The sequence below is a fragment of the Lagopus muta genome, chromosome 10 (genome assembly GCF_023343835.1).
Source record: "Lagopus muta isolate bLagMut1 chromosome 10, bLagMut1 primary, whole genome shotgun sequence".
NCBI lineage: Eukaryota > Metazoa > Chordata > Aves > Galliformes > Phasianidae > Lagopus > Lagopus muta.
This window is the reverse complement of record NC_064442.1, coordinates 19102847-19117754: the sequence shown is the minus strand read 5'-3', so window position 1 is coordinate 19117754 and position 14908 is coordinate 19102847. Positions and strand designations below refer to the sequence as shown.

At 47.0% G+C, this 14908-nt stretch overlaps 1 protein-coding gene across 6 annotated transcripts in view; it reads left to right on the top strand.

Annotated features, from left to right (window-relative positions):
• The window catches only part of CSNK1G1 (casein kinase 1 gamma 1), an 89572-nt gene that overhangs the window by 41240 nt on the left and 33424 nt on the right, over window positions 1–14908 (top strand). For all 6 annotated transcript variants that reach the window (XM_048956360.1, XM_048956359.1, XM_048956358.1 and 3 more), the window contains 3 exons: window positions 1072–1488; window positions 5737–5777; window positions 9392–9461. In XM_048956360.1, the coding sequence (XP_048812317.1) occupies window positions 1311–1488; window positions 5737–5777; window positions 9392–9461 (289 nt within the window). In that variant the 5' untranslated portion in view covers window positions 1072–1310. The remainder of the gene's footprint in view (window positions 1–1071; window positions 1489–5736; window positions 5778–9391; window positions 9462–14908) is intronic.

Below are 14908 nucleotides of genomic sequence, written 5' to 3'. Positions count from 1 at the left end.
TACTGTTGGATTATTGGGTGTACCTGGCAGTGTTCTATTGCTGATGTGCTCCCACTATGACTCTTGCTGGCTGGTTTCACGCAGTGTCTCTGTTCACCTTGGTGGTGTTTCCCAGCCTTCATACAAACTCTGGAACTTCACCATGAGCACAGAAGTAGGGCACAGGCCTTGTTTCCAAAGTCATTCAGGTATCGCCTCTGGAGAACTTGCAGTTCACTGGTGTCTTGTAAAGGAACTCAACCAGTGTGTGTGTAGGTCCTGTGAGGTGGAGGACGTTTCCAGGTGTGCTCATTGTAGTAGCAATTTCTTGTTTAAGAACTGCACTACAACCCCCCAGCATGCTGCTTCTGCTCATCCTGCTGAGCATTTGGGGTTGCCCACCACTGCTGGTGCTGTGCTGCAGAGACTTTAGGGTTTCCCTTTTGAGTGGTAGGAGTTTCATCTGACCGCAGAAGAGAACTCTTCTTTCTGTGGATATGTTACAGCAGTGGTCTGTATGCTCAGACAGCTCTTGGCAAATTTGTAGCTTTTTTTAAATAATGTTGCCTCGATCCACTCTTTGGTCATCTCTCAAATATGCTGATTTCAATCAGCAAATATGTTGGGGGTTATCTTTAAGAGTTGTAAAATAGAATTTGACTCTTCAGTGTGGTAGATGCCTGTAGCTATAAGCACGTAAGGGTATTTTTCTCTTGGCACCTTTGCTGCTTTCTGTTCTTTATATTGCTTGTGTGATAGTTTACAGATGTTTGATTTCTCTTTGTACTTTACACTTCCCAATGGCTTGAAAGATAAGGCACAATTGCCATGCAGCTTCCACCTGGAAATAACTTTAAATATGTGGTGCCAGTCCTGCTAACTCCAATAGTAAGTGGTGGACGGGCAGCACTTCTTATCGTGATGTTCTTAATCAGAAATTGTTAAGAAATGATAAAGTTCCTACAGAGCTGTTAATTTCCTCAAGAGCTAAATAGCTCCTAGAAGATGCTGGAGGTTTGCCACGTTGTGCACTTGTGCTTTCTGTTTTAAAATAATGATTTTTATGTTACTTATCTTTTTTCTTTTCCCCAGGTGAGAAACCAAAAGCAGCTTGCCTTGAGTCCTCAAGATCACAATCGACTGGTTGGTACTTCATAATGATGCATTAAGAAACTGGATACGGTGCCAAAAGAACTCCATGCATTTCCACGATACTCTTGGATCCTGACTGAGATACTTTTGGATTATATATAGATTTCTGTTCCAAGGAGAAGAGTGCACGCTCACCTCCCTTTCTGCCAGCTTGCTGGCAGAGGTGCTTTACTAAGATCATGGACCATCCCAATAGGGAAAAGGATGAAAGGCAGCGGACGACGAAAGGGATGCCAGGGAGGAGCAGTCACGGCTCTCGGCCGAGCTCATCTGCGTCTTCTGGTGTTCTTATGGTGGGACCCAACTTCAGAGTGGGCAAGAAGATTGGGTGTGGGAACTTTGGCGAGCTCAGACTAGGTAAGGAGTAACAGTTTTAGTGGCCTGCATTACTCAGATTAGCATTTCACCACTGGAATATAAATATGTAAAAGCTTACCCTGGCTTGAGAAAAGCAAGCGCTTGTCCTTGTTTGCCAAGTGCCGAGCTACCTTACCTGAAGCTTCTGACTCAGAAGATGTAACGTGTTGTTCTTATTTGCGTTATTCTGATTTGCATAAAGTCAAAGGGAATACATTGGAGAGGCCAGAGATGCAAATTCTGAACAATCCCAACAACGAAGACCGTTCTCAACACTGAATGTCTTGCCTAAGGTGAAAAATATTCCTAACTGTCTGGATTGCTAAATCTTGCTCTCAGTCTCTCCTCAAGTTAGGATGCCCTACCAAGCGTCAGTGTGCCCTCCTTTCCAGCATTCAGCTGCATCCTCCCTGCTCCATGACCCTCACTAGTCACAGCGCCCCAGTTTCTGCCCCTTCTCCCGCTCCCTGATCTGTCTCGCTGCGTTTGACTCCCCGGCGATGAGTGGAGCGGCCATATGGCTGCTGCATTGTGGCAGCTGAACCAACCCAGCAGCCCTCGGTTGTTTGTTTTTTTTCCCTTGGTCCACTGGTCTGCTAACTGCGTGCCTTGCAGCTGGTCGCCCAGACAGATGGCCTTGCGGAGTGCAGTGCATTGGGCTCGTAAGTCATCTCAGACAAAAGATGCATTTGGTTGGGTCTGAAATGAGGTGGGGGAAGCAGACGGTGTTTTTAATTACATGCTTCTGAGCTCCCAGTGTGTGGTTTTGGAGTGGCTTTTTCAGATCATAAGCAGCAGCTTGCAGTGGTCTTGACTTAGAACAGCTGCATTTCCCGTATTTTTGCTGAACAAGGTGGTTTGCAGTGCTAATAAACTGGAAGGTGCTGAAAGCAGGCTGTCTGACACAAATACCATTTGCCCAAAACTCGGTATGCGTTTAGAATTGAAATAGTCTGCACGTGAGGTAGGAGGGACCATAGATAAACTGAGGTGGTTGCTTCAAGAATACTTAACTGCTGAGAGCATCTGTATAGATTCCTGTTCTGAATCTGTGTGTGATTCATCTTTCACTGCATGGTTTGTGGCACCCGTAAGACGTGCCACTTCTTCCAGGATGAAGGCTAACTAATTTACGATCTGCCTTGGTAAATGGGCAGGCTTGGTTTCAGCACTGCATCAGTTTTATTGATTTGCAAGAGCCGAGATGGTGCTCCAAAGGCAGAAAGAAATGGTAGGAGGGACAGAACTTCCCAACTTCCTGAATGTGAATGAGCATTGCTGGCAGCAGAAGGTAGTGCAGTCAGCAGATGGTAGTGCAGTCTGGATCCTTATAGTAACACAGCTTGCATAGCGCCGTTGCGTCTCCAACCAACTCCCAATAGCAAATGGCCCTGTGGGAAGAGCCGTAGAATTGCTTTGTAATCCAAACAGCACTGGGTGCTCAGCAGCTTTATAGGATCCCCAGGTAAACGCTTCCTGCTTTTGTTCAGCTGGAGCCCAAAGTCTGATTTTTCGTCTTCGCAGTCCTGTTTTGTCGTGCTTTGTTCCAGGAGGCACTGGATTTTTGACTGGATCTCTGACAAGAGATTTCACTTCTGAAAACATCAGTTTACACAGAAATTCAGTTTCAACCAGGGAAAAAGCAACACCTGTTAATCAAGTGCTCCTTGTTTTGTTGATTTTCACTGGGGGTAGAGGTATTTTTGGTGTGCTGTTTTGTTGATCTGCATTAACCAAGTGTGCTGTAGCAGCTGTGTTTGGGTAACAGACACAAATAGATGCAGATAATGGCAATTAGGCATGAAGTCTGCGTAGAAGCTCTGCATTTTATAAAACTTACTACTTTTTGCAGCCACTATAGCTTTAAGAACTCCTCTTTGGTTAATTATTGGATCTTCCTATCACACAGATGTGATGATAATTATTGCTGGGTTGTGCTTTGGGAAAGGCAAAGCAGCTTTTCCACAATATGAGCAAACAAGTCTGATAGCAGCTTTGTCCTGCAAAGATGAATGACATGCCCTCTTCTTTTTGCTTGGTTTGGGGGAGGGAAGCTGTTCTGTGAGTGTCAGGTTAGCTGCTCAGCGTTGATCTCTTGCTGCAAATAGAGATAGCCCCAGGGATGTTACTTTTTTGAAGCTGTTTGTCACATGGGAGCAGAGCAGTGGGATGGCAGGCTGAGATGAGAAGAAGGTGTGCACAAACATCAGCACCTGGACCACAGTGAGCTGAAATGATGTTATCCTATGGCTGTTCCTTGGACAGGCTGCACAGGCTCTGGGGCTGAACTCCTCAGGCTGACTCACGGAGTAACCAACTGGATTTTTGCCATCTTCACTGGAAAAACCTGTGAGGTTTTACAACCCATAAGCAGGTTCAGTGCACTGGCTATCACGTCTGTATTTACTTAACATCTGAACCGTGGAAAGAGTGGAGCCCAGATCTTTTTGCTCCAGTGCAAACATAACCTGGCACTTCCAAAACTCTACATTAAAAAAGTGAAAGCAGCTTTTTTCCTGGTTTGAGGGAAGACTAAAACAATGTTTGGGGAGTTGTCCCTGTCTGCTGGTTCTATCCCCTCAATAAGCTACTGCACCAAAGAGAAGGGTCATACCTGGAGAAGTTGCATAGTGTTCTGAAGTCAGGGGTTGGTCTGAGATGTGCTTGGGTTGGCCAAAGATCGTAGCATCATAGAACGGCCTGGGTTGAAAGGGACCACAACGACCATCTAGTTCCAACCCCCCTGCTATGTTGCCATCCACCAGAGCAGGCTGCCCAGAGCCACATTCAGCCTGGAATCTCAGCAGTGGGGTAGGTAAGAGTGGCTTAGAGGTCAGATCCACGCTCTGAGCCATTTTTTTGCTAGGGAAAAGCGCACTGCAAGGCTTCCTGTGTGAGCGCTGGTGACTTAACAAGTCGCTTCTCATTAGGATGTGTAGATCTTCATTGGCTGTGGAACGGCTCAAAACTGAGGCATGGACTTTATTGCTGCCCCATCAAAAGCTTTGCCTGAACTTGAGGGGCTTTTGTTACCACAAAAGTTAGTTGGATCATCTCGATTGCATTAGCTGGGAATGTCCTTATCACAACTGTCTTGCAGTTTAAAGCACATGACTTTCTCATTACTTGGGCTGGAGCTTCCCCTGTTATGGCCCAGCATCCTCAAATCGTGCTTCTCAGTGTGAGTTCAATCCCCTGGGAGGGGGGAGGGAGAAATGTCTGTGGGCGAGCTACAGCTGGAGCTGCTGATGTGACTCATTTCTGGTTGCTAGCAGGGAGCAGATAACCAAGTGTATTTAGGCTGCCTTCTCTTAATGCCTGAGCAGATTTCCCCCTGCTAGCCCTTGGGTAGCATCAGGCCAGGGTCCTTACTGTCTGGGAAGGTGCTGCCCTTTATCCTGCCACCTGCTTGTCTGCTGCTTCTGTCCCCAGGCTCCTCCAGGCTGTGCCACCTACCAGTGTTTGTACATTCCCCATGCATCTGCACAGCTGACTTTCACCAGCTTTTAATGACAGATCTAAAGAAATGGGGACAAACAACAACAAAAGAAGTGTTGTAAGGGTGAGGGTAAGGCAGCGTGCTGGCCTGGTTAAACCCATCCTAGTGCTTGGCGTTCCTCCTCCCCAGGGCTGTGTCAGACCAAGCACTGCTGCGTGCTGGGTGTCTCAGGAATGACTTTTGTTCTCAGTGCTGTGTTACTCCTGGGAGCAGCCGTGTGCTCCACTGCTCCTGCACTGAGCTGAGGGCGTTATTCCATGAGGAGGACTGCCTTTGTGCTGCTGCCCCGAAGAAGGCGTTTTGCATACATTGCCTGCCTGTTTGTAGAGGAAGAAATGAAAGCTCTGTTGGTACACAAGTTCTTTTCTTTGCCTCCTTGTAGCAGTCTCTTTGACACGCTGCACAACTACGCTGGTGAAACTCCCTATAGATCGCAGCATGAAGTTGCTTTTTGTCCAGCAGAATCAACTCTTTTTCCCCCCCCCTTTTTTTTTTTTTTAATGATAATGCAGAGAACAAGTGTGCCTGGGATATCTCCTCAGATGTACCAAACAGAAGTGCTGCCATAAAACACAGTTACCTTATGCTGAATGAAAGGTAGCGCCTGCCCTGGTTTTGAGATTTGCACTGTGTTGGAGGCATGAATTTGAATTTGAGAGGGTAGTTGAGAAGCCAGATCTCTGCAGCCGATGGCACTCCTCAGCGTTGTCTCTATTGTGCAACTAAAAGATGTCTTTCTTTCTTCACAGGCAAAAATCTCTACACCAATGAGTATGTAGCGATCAAACTGGTAAGTGGAAGCTTTGGGTGTTTTGAAATGCATTGTACCTAGTGCTAGAAACCGAGAGGAAAAAGCAGCTTCCCCACTTGGCATGCTCAATCCCAGCCAGGTGAACGGAGATGAACAGAGAAGTTCTTGCAGAGCTCTGAAAAAGAGCAGCTCCCAGCCCCTTCTCCTGCTGCGTGTTTCTGGTCTGTCAGAAGCTGTGATCACCTCCTTCCTGAGGGGACGGCCCTGGTGGAGGTCTGTCACCCCTTCCAAGCCCCAGGGCTGAGCTGTTCTGCTCTGAATTCCCGTTGATTCTCCAGGTTGTGACCATGTGAATGCAACAAGCCAAGCGAGCTCCAATCCAGCCAAGGTCAGGCCTTCCCCTCATGGACTCAGACATCCAAGGACACGCAGCCACAACCTTTGTTAGCAGGAGTCCTGGGCACGGGGAAGCTCTCTAACTCTGCCAGATTTCTAAAGTCACCCCAGGAGTCAGTGCCTTCACTTTTTCTGCCTGTAAACTAAAACTTTCATTAGTTGCTTGGGGTTTTGCTGAAAATACCCAGTGCTCTTTTCTCATCTCTATGCTCTTTAATCACAGATCCAAACCCTAGAATTTGAAGTTAAAGTTGTAATGCTGATTTGACATGAGCAGCAAGCGTGCCTGTTTTCCCAGCCCGTGTCTGGCAAAATGACAGGAGTCATTGGTGTTACAGAAGATCAAGATGGATTTGGTGCATTAATTCTGATTCGTGTTCAGATGCCGCAGATCCTACATCTCTGGTGTTCCCTTTACATGGTGCAGAGTAGATGGAAAAATAATTAGCACGTTGCAGGAGGGACTCGTTTTGAAGCATGCTGGCAAATATCAGAAGATATTCCCTAAAATAACTGAATAACAGCTGCGGGATGTTTGGGGATGGAGCCAGACCGGGAGGAAGGGCCGGAGCTTGTTGTGTAGCTTTCTTTGTGGGCAGATCTGACAACAGAAAATGCACTTGTGTGAGCAGACTGGCTGTGCCATTGAATCGATAATGCTTCTAATTTGATTTTGCTTTCAAAGATACAAAGGGAAGAAGTGCTTCTTTCGACAGGCAGAGCTTTGAGGCAGCCCTACTTCAGCTCCGGATAATGTCATGCAAGGAATTAATGAACAAATTGACTTAGTGCTGTTGTCTGTGTGCCTTTCTGAGACTTGGACAAAAGAAATCTTCCAGTTTTTCAAATGTTTTTCTAAATTATATTGTGTTTACCAAGATAGATTAAATCATGTAATTTTCTTGGGGGATGAAAAAGCCAGGGAAGCTTGAGACTAAGACCTGTTGTAAATAGTTTTGCTTTCCTCCCTTGGGAATACCTGCATTTTTCTTCTTGTTTTTAACTTTTTTGTAGCAACTTGATAAATTTCCAAAGATATTCTTTATCCTTCAGGTAATCTGCAGACTAGTGTCTGTGTTTGCTGCGCTGAAGGCAACATTTCCTACTTTTTCCAACTCAAAACTCTACTTCAAATCCTTTGAGCTGCTTGAGATTCTCCTGCACTGCAGCCCTGCTGTCTCAGCGTTTTGTTCCTCTTGTTGAAGATGAATGGAGGGCAAATTAGAGAATAACGCTGCAGATGCCAACGAGTTGATCAGAAAATGCTGTGACGTTCTGTGCTAACCTCTGTTGGTTTGTCTTTGGGGTGCGGATTTCTGAGGTGTGCTGCATCTCAGTGAGCGGGGAGCACTGCCTGTGCTCTGACACCGTGGGTCCCCATGCAGCGCCTGCTCTCAGCTGGAGGTCTTTTGGAGCTGACGTGCCGTGTGTTAGCTGTGTTTGTTGGCTTAAACTATTGAGGGATTTAATGCTGACTTGCACATGGCAGGAGTTTCTACCAAGCTGCTGCTGCTGCCTGTCGGTTTGAGCCGTGGGTTTTATATGCTAGGCAGCAGCAATTCCCTGCTTTTCAGCACAAATGCAGCATCTGCCAGCACCCCTAAGCCCTTGGCCTGCAGAACAACCATCTGCTGTGCTGCGATCTGCTTGGAAGCTGCCGTGGCGGGCGAGTGTCCAGAGCTGCTCCTGATGCAGAGAGGCTCAGGCATGTCTTGCCCTGCTTGTCACAAGCAGCCTCATGTCCTCACACGTTAGTGCCTCTGCCTGCTGGAACAGATGAACTGCACACTGAATAGACTTGAGTTCCTGTTGCCCTAAATCCCTTTGCTGTGGAGGTCTCTGAAGTCTTAAACTGACGTTGGCAGTTATTTTCACTTAACTGTGGCTTGTGTAGCAATGGGCTTTGTGTTTCTTTGTATTTGCCTTCAGTGAAGGTTTTTGAAGTGTTTTTTAAGTAGTTGGCCATATTGCACTGCTGAACCTTGTAAATGGCATAGTCGAGAAGCAGTCAGGAGTGATATTCCCCTTGCTGGCTACAGAGGGGATAACTTGAACAAGTGCTGAACAGCTTGGCTGGAAGGTCTCTTGGCTGAATTCCTGTACAAAAATGGCTCTTTGACTTGAAGATAAGTCTTTAAGGTGAAATTTGTAGCAAACGTGGGCATTAATCTTAAACGAAATAAGACAGGGATCTGCTGAAGCTTCAAGTCTCCTGTGCAGGCTGAAGAGCCAGCTGAGCGTGCTGAAGGTGCCAGCACAAGCTCCTGACTCTGTTGAGCATCCTCCTGTAACTCTGGAGCTGATGTGTAGCAGTGCTTTGGGGCTTTTCAGCAAGTGTTTGAGATTCAGACTGGTGCTGATGCCGTTGGATGGATTTCATGTGGTTTGTGCACGCAGCATTTGTCTTCTTGTACAGAAGAGAACAACAGCATAAGCTGAGGCTGGAACAGTCCGCATCATTGGCTACCTCAGGTGCAGTTCTATGGAAAATGTAATTACTCAATTCTCTTAATCCTCTCTGTGTTAAGCTCATATTTTTTAGAAGCTCTGTAATCATGCATGTTAATGCATTATAGATCGTAGGCATTAAGTTTTGTGTGTGAAGTGGCAGTTGAGAGATGTGCTGGTTTGGATGCACTGCAGGCTTATCCATTTTTTTTTATCCCGTGTGTAAAAACAGAATATTCTTGAGTGCTTTAAAATGTTTGAATGGCACCTGCCAGTGAAGGAGGAGCCTTGCTCCCATGTTTCTATCAGATCTCTGCTGAGCTTGCTGCTGTGCTACGCCTTTATGCAACTCCAGGCACGGCATATGACTCGCTGTGTCACAGAAATGCAGGCTAGTGACCAACAGCACTCTGGGCAGATGTATGTCCATAGGCTCAACTTGTGGCTTAACCTTTCTCAGCCATGACTTTCCTGCCTCTGTCCTGCCTGGTCAGCGTCGTCCTGCAAGGATCAGCAGCTTCGATGGACAAGTTTTGAATGGCACTTCCATGAATGAGCTCTGTTTTTAGTTTCTCTTTAACAAGGAAGTTATTGCGCTTCCAGCAAAGTTCCTCCAGAGTGCATACTGCAAGTCTTCCTGCTTTTACTTTCTGTTCTCTGTTTATTTAAATGATGTCTAATGACGAAGTCTGTTGTTAGACTCCTAAGGCATTTTATCTTGAAATATGAAGCAGTCTTTATGGTCACAGAACTTTAAGTACTTTTTTCAGTCAAAATATTTCAGGTGGCATTTTTTTCTTCTCTTCTAGGAACCAATAAAATCACGTGCACCACAACTCCATTTAGAATACAGATTTTACAAACAGCTTGGAAGTGCAGGTAAGTAAGCCTGCCTTAAGCTTATAGGAGGTTTGTAATTTCTTTATGCAGTCAAACGTTACCATCGTGTGTGTTGTGCATCTTTGACAAGAATTTCCTGATTCCCTGACGCTGAAGGGCATGGAGCGTCTCCCTAATGAGGAAAGGTGGAGTGACCTGGGTCTGTTCAGCATGGGGGAAAGAAAACTGAGAGGGGATCTGATAAATATTTGTAAATATGTGAAGGGAGGTGGGAGGCAAATGGGTGAGGGCAGGCTCTTCTTGGCTGTGTGCAGTGACAGGACAAGGAGCAGCAGCCTAGAGCTTGAACGCAGGGAGCTGTGCAGTGCCATGCAGAAGAACTGCTTTATGGTCAGGGTGCTGGAGCGCTGGAACGGGCTGCCCAGAGAGGTGGTGCAGTTTCCTTCCGTGGACATATTCAAGATCCATCTGGGCACTGACCTGTGTGACCTCTTGTAGGAGCTGCTTTAGCAGGGGCTTGGACTCAGTGATCTCTTGAGATCCTTTCCAAACCCTGTGATTCTGTGGGATTGGGGCAGATTATTTTATTCCCACACGTGCTTTTGGAGAAGTTTTGGTCAGAATATCGCGGTAATAATTGGACAATCATTCAGACCTAGAATCTCTCATTAGTAAAATGATTACTGTGTTAGTGAGGATTGTTGTTTTTCTTACACTCCTGATTTTTTGTGCCGTTTTGCCTGGATGGCACAGCTTCCTCTTGCAGAGGATGTGCTCTCACACCGCCAACAAAATACCAAGTTGAAGAAAGTGAAAGACCTGCTCTGAGTTCATGCTACGTGGGACCTGAGCAGTCATCACGCAGCTTTATTTTGCTTGTTGAGTTAGTTCTTCTAATTAGTTTCCTGAATTTTGTCCTCTGGTGGCTGAGATGCTATTGCACTTTTTAATGACTTTTCTCTTTTAGCATGCAAATTCTGGTAGTAGGAGCAACGTGAGCTATTACTATTGGAAATACTGAAGTGATGTTTTGTTTCTTGTTGTTTTGGTTTTATTTTTTTAAAACAGAACTTATCACTGAAATACGGTGCTCTTGTCTGTGCACTTTGTATTCTGGTATTTGCATCCTGTTGCACACCAAGCTGATAGGTTAATGCCATCAGCACTTAACTCCAGCTCCCTGTGCTTTTGAGACTTAGTGCATTTCTGCTGTGGCCTTTGTAAGTGAATATGTCAAGCACAGGTTCACACGGTGAGACATCTAACTCCACCTTTCCTTCCCTGGTTGAGTTTTGTTGATGCTTGCATCAGCATACCCCAGTGAGTGACTCTCTTGGTGGGCTCAAATCCCAATATGCTTTTTCTCCACTTGCCAGCTTTCTACCTCTCTTTAAAGATATTACTGAGAAATTTGTAAACTGATGGAATGTAGGGGGCTTTACTGTGGTTGCATGAAGGTGTTTTGTTTGTTTTACCATAGCTCATTTCCTGTCAAGCAGGAGAAAACAATCTTATGAATTTAAACCTTCATCCTACAACATTCACCCAGATTTCTGCCTTGCCTGGTCCTTTGCATGCTGGTGGAACAGACATGGGAATCTTGCCTTTAGGATCTGTTCTCATCATTCCATGGGGGGATAACTGCCATCTCAAGTTTTGTTTTTATTGCCAAGAGTGTGTTAGGAGAACTCCTGAAGGACATGACTTCTCTTTCTTCCTCTGTGTGGTCCCACAGGATCACAAACTCTGCTCCGCCAACCTGTTGGATGCCATTAGAAGCTCGTGTTTTGCTAAAACAGGTGCAAACAGGCCAGGAGTTCAGGGTGGAGGATGTGAGCCGTATCTCTGTCTCCACAAAATCTGGAAGCTTAACAAAACAAATTTTAGTGGAGCCAGACTGCCAGGATCATGGAGTCTTCTCTTGATGTCTGCACACCAAGCTGAGAATTCGGGGAAGATCCTCTGCAAAAACAAGCTGGTGCTGCATATGTGCTGACTTTAGAGAAATAGTTGGATTGATCTCGGCAATGCTTTTAGTGCCACACTCCCTGGAAAGGTCCTTGCTTCAAAAGCTTCAACTCTTCTGAAGTGCATTACTGCTAAATCATAGAAGTTAGTGTGGAAGGGACCAGCTTGCCATGGATCAGATAGGAACATTCTTGTGGAGTGTCTGTAATGATACAGTTTGTCTCTGGTGTGTATAATTAGATGTGTTCACAAGAAGCTGATTTACCAGTGGGGATGCAGAGGCAGCCAGTGCCCAAGAGCTGCTCTGTTTGACCTCAGCTCTTTTTCTACCCTCTGGCACAGCGCCGGGGTTTACATGGCAGCTGTTGGAAATAAGGATGTGTTCTTCCTCGTTATTCAGTTAACTTTCCTGCCCCTGAATGAAGAGGCAGGGACCTGCTGTGCAGAGACCATCTGCTTGTTTCTTCTGTCTCACTGTGGAATTAAATATTTAACAGCCTAAAATAGTGTATGACTGCTATACCTTAACGTAAGCAGTGAAACAAGGGGAAAAACAACAAACAAGCCAACAAAAAACTCTTTCAGAGTGGTTCTTTGCTGTACACTGCAGATGAATGTGCATGGACATCCTGCTGCCCAGCCTCTGGCCGGGGCCGCCTGCTGCATGTCTCCTTCTGCTGGTGCCAAGGATGCCTGTGTCAGCCCTGATTTCATTTTATTTTTTTTGTGCTGGATAGCAGCTACCTGTGAATTAATGTGAATGGCACAGCTGTCCACGTACATCCAAGCATGATGGGTATTCCCAAAACTCAGCTCTGGTGCAGCCAGCGAGGTCTGCTTCTTCCACACCTCGGGCACAAGGCGAGCTCACCTCTGACCTGACAGGGTGCTGCTGTGTCTCCTGTCGCCTCTGCTATGTCTGTAGGGAATCATCAGGCCCTTCTACTTGTAAGATGATGCATGGAGGAGCATCATCTCCTTGCAGGCTGATGTGTCTGATTCTCTGTAAGTACTGGGGTGGAGAAGGCTGGTGTTGGCAGAGCAGGATGGGGCTACTTTCACCATGGCCGAATAGATGCAGCTCTGAGCTCCTTAAGATGGTTGTGTTTCCTGTGCTGTTTACCAGGAGGCATAAAAGAATCATATTATAGAATCCCAGAATGAGTTGAGTTGGAAGGGACCTTAAAGCCCCCCAGCACTACCCTGGGCTGGCTGCCTCCCACCAGCTCAGGCTGCACAGGGCCTTCTTGTGGCTTTGGGCACCTCTGGGGATGTGGTCATCACAGCTCTCCGGACAAAGCATTTGCTCTGCTCCAGCTGCCCCCTGCTCACACAGCAGCATCCCAGGGTTCTTTTCAGTCTTATTTCAGGTGAATTCCATATTCTCACCTTTCCTTCAGGTTAAACTCCTACAGACTTACCAGGGAGACTAACTTCTCCAAAATTTTTACTGGGAATTCTTTTTTTTTTTTTTTTTTTTTCTAATCAACAAAATAGTGCCTCTATTTCCCAGTCTTACTCAGTCTTCAGCCTTTTGATTGAGCTGCTCTTTCCTATGTGTAACATGGATATTAGGGCAGGAGAATGTGGCCATGTTTTTATCTCTGTCCCATCACTTGGATTTTGGCAGCAATCTGCAGCAGCTCCTCCTTTGTATCTGCTGGCAGTTCCAGCCAGCTGGGTGTGGAGATACTGGACTCTCCTGTTTACTGACTGCTCTGATCACAATCTGGGATGGTGATGGGGTATGTGGCACTGCTCAAGCCTGCTATATTGGAAGGTGGATCCTCCTGATCTCATCACTGCTAGAAAGTGCTTTAAATGTGCTTTGAATTTGAAAAGTTAAATCACTGCTGTGTTTCCTGCTGTAGTTAAGTTGCTGGGAGCTGATGAGCTGATACAAGTGGACATAGAGATGTCTTAGGACATCTTTAAACACCAGTCATTACTTCAGAAGGAATTATAGACCGGGGGGAGTCTGGAACCTCTGTATTTCTCCTGGAGACACAGCTCGAAGCCATTCCACGTGGCTTGATGTGCTGCAGAGGTGTCTGAAGCTCTGCTGTGTTCCTGTGCAGCCACAGAGCTGAGGTCTCTCCTGGTCCTGCTGCCATTGTTTGCAATGCAGCTCACCTGAAATGGAAGCCAAAGGCTCAGCCCTTGAGGCAAGCATTGTCCAAAAGCTTTGTTGCTGTCCAGCTCTGGTTGGAGGGCAACAAGATTTACCTCCTCTAAACCTTGCTGTGCTGAGTAGCTGGGGCAAACGTCATTGAGATATGTGCATGGATGTATCATTGCAAAGCCCGAGCTACTGTTTCCCTAAAGCCCCGTTGGTTTGTGCAGCCGGCTTTCCTTGGGGGTGGGGAGCCCGCTGCTGTGTGACGTTCCCATGTTGCTCTTAGCCCCATTCCTCTCTCCGAGGATGTGATCGTGGCTGAAAAACATCTCCAAGCACTCAGGAAACCGCTTTTTGGTCTCTTGCTTCTACGCAACTGAATAATTCACCGAGGCCAGGAAGTGCTGCCTGCCGGCAGTGACCAGCAGCGGTGCAGGGCTGAGCTTTCCTCAGAGCGTCTGTGGCTCCATGTGGTGATCAGGGATGTGAGCTGCGCCTGCCCCACGAGCCCCACATTTGGGAGGTTCCTTCTGCCCCCAGGTTCCTGCATAGTGACAGCTTCTGCCTGCGCGCGGTGCGCAGGGAGGTGCAGCGCTTGGCTTCAGCGGTAACTGCGCTCCCTCTCAGCTGGCAGATGAGTCACGCCGTCCCCGCGCCCTCGCAGTCCCACCTTGGCACATGTGATTCATTGCAGCACGCGCTCCTGCTTTCACACACCAGCCGTGCTGCTCCCCGGCGGTGGGAGCCGCTGGCCGGGGGGATCGCGCACGAATCGGCTCCACAACGCTGCGCTGGAGAGGAGTCGTACACAGGAGAATCCCAGGAAACAGAGAACATCTCTGCTGCGTTCCCGGCCCACGCGGCACATGAGTCACAGCAGAATATACTGAGCCAGGGAGGGAAGTGCTGGTACATATAGAACGTGGAATGGTTCTGTAGTTTTGTTGTAGTTCTTGCTCTGTAAACAAATTCACCTCTAATGAAATACCGAGTCTGTGTGTTTACTTTTGGACCTCTTTCTGTTGCACAACTTGCAGGAGTGAAGCAGTCTGTTTACTTGTCAGGAAGCGGGATCAAGAAAAATGAAGGTGGTGTAAATAACTGAGCCTTTCAGTCAATATTTGCATGTCTATTTTTCAGTGTAGCTGCCTGCTGCTCCGTTCTGCATCCTGAGTTGCTCTTCAGGACTGCCTACATTGCGCGCATTTCTCTCTTCCCGTGTTGCTCTTGCGCTGCCCATGTCCTGCTGCACGCTCCCTGTGTACCAGTCTCGCGAAAGAAATTCTTTCCGTGCCGGTTTCACAACGCTGCCATTCAGCAGCAATTAGGCAGGGGTCATTACAGAGCGACTTGTGCAGATGGGAGTAAACAAGGTGCTGTGGAGGAGCGTGTTGCCGTGCCT